This window comes from Habropoda laboriosa, unplaced genomic scaffold (genome assembly GCF_001263275.1).
Source record: "Habropoda laboriosa isolate 0110345459 unplaced genomic scaffold, ASM126327v1 scaffold14, whole genome shotgun sequence".
NCBI classification, from domain to species: Eukaryota; Metazoa; Arthropoda; class Insecta; order Hymenoptera; family Apidae; genus Habropoda; species Habropoda laboriosa.
The window spans coordinates 661,236-667,106 of record NW_017100137.1 but is presented as its reverse complement, the minus strand read 5'-3'; the positions used below and the strand labels follow the sequence as shown (position 1 = coordinate 667,106).

General features: G+C 28.8%; 1 protein-coding gene across 1 annotated transcript in view; it reads left to right on the top strand.

Moving 5' to 3' along the window:
* The first annotated feature begins 578 nt into the window (after nt 1-578).
* The window catches only part of LOC108579484 (protein lava lamp-like), a 15,876-nt gene continuing 10,583 nt past the window's right edge, over nt 579-5,871 (top strand). The window contains 8 exon segments of the mRNA XM_017943032.1: nt 579-781; nt 1,700-1,873; nt 1,947-2,318; nt 2,401-2,753; nt 2,834-3,593; nt 3,858-3,966; nt 4,941-5,069; nt 5,203-5,871. The exon segment at nt 5,203-5,871 is cut by the window's right edge and continues 1,715 nt beyond it. Coding sequence (XP_017798521.1) covers nt 1,706-1,873; nt 1,947-2,318; nt 2,401-2,753; nt 2,834-3,593; nt 3,858-3,966; nt 4,941-5,069; nt 5,203-5,871 — 2,560 coding nt within the window. The 5' untranslated portion in view covers nt 579-781; nt 1,700-1,705.

The following is a 5,871-nucleotide window of genomic DNA, read 5'->3' as shown; positions in this document are numbered from 1 at the left end:
ATTCTTTATTTCCAATGTGTAATAATCTAATTATTGAATATTGACTGGTGATTTGTAAAAGTGAAGAAGTTAAAAATAATTAACATAGATATAAAGATTTACACATTTACAAATTAGGTTTAATTACTAATAGCCAGCTAATAAAAAGTAAAAAATCATTGCATCCACAATGCAATTTCAATAGGTGATTTATTAGATATGTACTTACCATCTTTTGCATACCTTTGAAACTTTGCCTTGAATTTTAAATAAGAAATTGTTTATGAAAAAATTTTATGTTTAGTCGTAAATCTTTTTAATTATTGCATGTTTGTACTTCAAGTAATTTTATCTATTAGATACGAATAAAATTTAAAATAGAAAAATTAAAAAATTAAAGTACTTTACTAATATTAGAATGAAAATTATAATAAATGTGAAAAAAATATGAGAAAGCATACTATGTTGAATTATACATCCTATTTTAAATCTCTGCTGTAAACTATTTGAGAGTAACAAAAATATCCGTGATGTGGCAGCACATATGTGCTTAGAATGTCCAACTGTTTCCGGCTAAAAAGGGAGTGATGTAGACTTTACATTTTGAAGTGTAGTATTACAATTTGCATAGTACTCGTATGTAATTATTAGTAGAATTGTTGTAAATATTGTAAAGATAACTAGACATGTATATATTCAATTCTAATTGCACACAGATGTAAGTGGTAAAAGCACCGTAACAAAATATGTGCACGAATAGTGACGTGTTTCCATCTTGACAATTTCAGCAATATAAATAAAGGTAAATAAAATTTTCAAAATATCGTGTTTTTTTAAAAACATTCATATACATTTTGTATATATATAGAAGTCGGTTGGATCGTATGTACTATTCATTTTTCAATATTAACAATTATTATAGTATATTTTTTTTTCATGTCATGAATTACGTCACTTCGTAATACATTTAAAGTTGTCTCCTAATTTTACTTGTTACTTTTTATATTGATTTCATGTTTTATATTTCAAATCTAGTGTGTATTTTTGATTAAAAATGTTTTGAGGTTAACTTCATCTTATCATTGGACAGCCATATGTATCATGTTATCGTAAGTCCACCTGTTTAAATCTCTTAATGTAGTTTTTGTTTAACAATTTTGTAATATATATGAATTATATGAATATCTGTGTGTATTATATACACTTATTGTAATATTTTTAACTTTGTCACATAAATATACAAATACTTACAAATAAAGTGTCAGAAAACATTTAAAGGTATTAAACATTCAAGGGTTAAATTAAATATGAATTTATTTTATGTTAAAATTAATCCATACTACAGATACAAAATCGTTAATGAAAAGAATATATGTGAAATGATTATAACATTTACTTTTTCTTTATTTGATTCTTTATATAAGATGTCATTGAAAAAGTTCCTACTTAAATGTTATGTTGTAAGCATTAAATATGCCACAAGGTAACTGATGTGTATCCCAACATTCAATATCTATACACAGAGATAATACAATTAGTTTACTTTAGTCAAGCTTTCATCCAATTAGTCTATGAAAATGAGAGCAGTGGGTGACACACTGTCTGACCACTTTATAGAAACTTTCACTGCCATTGACTTCATAATTTCCCACCTAGAAGAGTTTAAATCTGTCTTGCATAAATTATAATGAAGTGGTTTCTATTGTTGTTAATTCTACAGTTCATAATGTGGAGTGCATCAGAAGAACCTCCAGGAACAATGGAAGGGGAGGCATCGGAATCTATGGTGCATGCAAAAGAAAAATGTGAACAAAATAAAAACCAATTGGAATCTCTTAAAGAAATTATGTTGAAAAATAAACAAAGTTTAAAGAAGAAAGAAGAAGAAGTTCAGGTAATGAATATTGATTTGTAAAAATTCAGTGAAAAGATTTGAGTGTTTCATTTAAATTTCAAATTACATTCAGGAATATGCAAGGAGACTTTCCAATATTAAAAATAGAGCTATGTCGTCACGTCGAAGTAAAGAAGGAAATTTGCCTTGTAAAGATATAACACATACATCTGAGACAACTGTAGCAGACACATCTGAAGAAACAGTTGATGATATTAGTCAAGCAAAAACTGCAAAAGCAAAGTCTACTTTACTCCAAAAGAAGTTGGCAGAGAATAGAAAGGCTTTCGAACAGCGTAACAAAGAAATAAGTGAAACTAAACGAGCAGTTGAAGAAAAAGTAGAAGCTATTAGGCAACAATTAGAAGAAAAAGAAGCAACAATTGGTTTTCAAAAAGATCAGCTCCTTGTTACATCTATTAAGCCTGTCATGATTACTTCTGATGTTAGTAAATAACTTGTACAATTTTTTATTGACATATTTTTTATTAAGTTATTTAAAATTATGTTTAATATTTTAATTACAGGTCATGGCACCAAGGCAAATTGAGGATATACAAGAGAAAGAAAATAAAATTGCTGCACTTAGTAGTAAAATTTTAGAACTTGAAGCCACTATTATAGATCTTCAGGAAAACTTGAAAGAAAAAGATTCTGTTATTGAATCTAAAACAAAGGCAGTTACTTTAATGTCTGCAGATCTGTCAAAAAAGGGTAAAACGACGTTGGACACTCTCGAAGATACGAAAGACGAAATGCGAACGATGCAGGAGCATTTTGTACTTTTAGAGACTTCATTGAAACATAAAAATGAAAGTCTCTTATCACAATTGCAAGAAAGAGATACTAAAATAGGAGAATTAGAAGATTCTATTGATCGGTAATTTTATAAGAAAAAATATTTTTTTCAATTATCTATTTGTAGTTGATTAAATACATTCATTGTTTATTTTTATTTAGATTCGAGAAGCAAGTTAATGAGCAAAAATTGGCCGAATCAGCAAGTGCCGATTTTTCTCGTTCCACGATGGATAATTTAATGGAAACAAAAGAAGCCATGAAATCAATGCAAGAAAATTTCGTACTTATAGAATCTTCACTAAAAGCGAAAAATGACAATTTGCTTCAACAATTACAAAATTATGAATTAAAATTAGCAGAAGCTAATGAACGAGTATTTAAACTCGAATCTGGTTTTGGAATAGAAAGGGATCCAACTGTTGAGGATTTGCAGTTCAAGTTAGAAAAATTAGAAGATAGTAATAAGCAATTACAAGATGAGAGATTTCAGTTACAAAAAAATCTTGCCGAATTACAAGCTGAACTTATAATCATATCTGCGCATGGTAATGGAGGTATGATAGAAAAAGATAATAGAATATTTGAACTTGAAAATTTGATAGAAGAGCTAAAACAATCCAATAAGCTTCTTGAAGAAGAATCTAAAGCAGAATTACAAAAGCAAGTAGCAGATTTAACTTTGAAAAATGAAGAATATTTAAATAAAATAACTGATCTTGAAAATTCGGTACATGAGCTTGAAGAACAGAAAAATGATATTGCTACACGATTGATGGAAGAAAGTACTGGTAAAGAGAATGAAAATGTGGCGAAACTTATTAAAGAATTGGAAGCCTTAAATAAAAGCATGATAAAAATGAAAGCACAACATAAGAGTAAAGTAAAAAGTTTGCAAAAGCAATTGGATAACTTTAAAAAGGTAAAACGTTATGGTTTATTTTTCACGGTTACAATAAATATTCAATTTAGCCAGTATAACATTAAAAATTTATCAATCTTGAACTCTTAATTTTAAAATTAATTTCTCATGTTAATAATATAAAGAATTACTATTGTATAATATTACTACTACTACTACTACTACTAGTATTACTACTACTATTGATAATACTAATACTAATAATAATAATAATAATAATAACAACAACAATGGAATTTATCTATATGTGATTTCATAATTTAGGTGTCTGATACAAACGCGGAACTTGTCAGGTTGGGGAATCAAGTGGCATTATTAGAGGAGGAGAAAGGTAACCTTCAGCTGAGTCTGGTAGACTTTGACGAGCTTAAAGGTAGGAACCAGGACAGAAATTCTGTCATCGCTGTTTCCATCGTTCTAGTTTCGTTACCAATTGTACGTGCAATGCATTGTCCGTTTATATTATTCTCAAAATAAATATCCACAGCCCTGTTTTCCTTGCTGCGGAGAAATTCCAATATCTATGTACATACATCTATATATGTATTTGATAATACATATGAAAAATTTCTATTATCCTTTTTGATAATTAATTTTGTATAAAATAGAATAAATTGTTAATATTTTTTTTTTATTCTTATTGCTTTCTCCATGAGTGCAATATTGATATTGAGACAATTAGAATTATGTTAATGTCTGGTGATGGAATCCTATTATATGATTAGTTAGATACGTATACTAAATTATAAAGATATTTATTCAAAATACTAATCAAGTATATTATATCAAATACTTTTTACTATTTTGATATAACATGGTACCTACTTTACTTGTCAAAGTTTGCTACAGTCTGATTCATAGAAGTAGATTTATTTGTTAAAATATGTTTGTTTTATATCATTTGTATACAATTTTTAGCATAGCTGCCTTACTTGCATGAAGAATTAGAAAAAAAAAAAGAAATACTATTATTTGTAGCATATTATTGTACTTTATGTACAACATTGATATTATATTAAATAATTATCTGATATGATTTAAAATATAATTAATTGCTTCAATATATTAACAAATAAATACATGATCATGCGATTAATAAATAAAACAATTTGGTATTTGCTTTAAGTTTGGGAATTTGCCTGCTGAATTGGTTTCAAAGGTGTTAATCATGCTTATTGTAAGATAAACTAATTTTTGTACAACATATTTCATATCAGAATATTTTGTTTGAAATTATTGAGCCAAGCTTAAATTTTTATCTGTAACATTTAAGTTGCTTGCTTTGCATTTATTTTCAATTAATATCAATTATACATACATCATTGGCATGTTGTACGATTTGCATAGCCTCAGCAGGAGATTGGCAAGAACGTGTTGTTGATCTTGAAAGTAAAGTTTCCGCTCAAACGAAAGAAATTGAAATGCAAATTGAAGCCATTGCCACTCTAGAGAATCAAAAGTTGGATCTTATGCAAGGTAATTTATGTATTGTTTTTCTGTATTAATTTGTATATCGACTTAATATCGAGAAGAAAATTTGAAAGATGCTAAATAACAAAAGAGTATTAGAGTTTGTTATCTCGGAACGAGTATTTGGTTCTCGTTTCAGAGCTCCACATGGCAAAGCAGGAAATTTCATCTCTGGAAGAAGAGAATGCAGAATACGAGAACGTCAGGGTAACTGCAGAAATGAGAGTGGTCGATCTTGAAGAACAATTAGAAGCTATGCATAGATTGCAGAGAGAAAGTAAATTAGAATCTTCACCGGAAGCTAATCAGACAGAGCTAATGAAACAAGTAGACTCTTTAACACAAGAAAATGCCGACTTATATAATAGGGTATCAAAACTAGAGGGAAAGGGAACATCTGATACTGGTTCTACCGAATCGTTTGAAGCCATACAAGAATTAGATAAAACCGATTTGTTGAAAAGAATCGAAGATCTGACACAGAAAAATAACGAATTAACACTTAAGTTAAAGGAAAAGGAAAATTCGAATGTTGAATCCACAGAATCGACAAGCGACACAGATAAAAATGAATTATTGAAGAAAATTGATCAATTGACCCAAGAAAATACCGATTTAACGATGAAGTTGAGCAGAGTGGAGGAGAAAGGATCTTCTGACACGGGTTCGACAGAATCTTTCGAGCGGATTCCGGAGCATAACGAAAGCGTAACAAAGATCGAGCTTCTTACGCAAGAAAATAGTGAACTCGTGATTAAACTTACAAAACTTGAGGAACTGTTAGAACACGTGCAATCTAAATCAGACG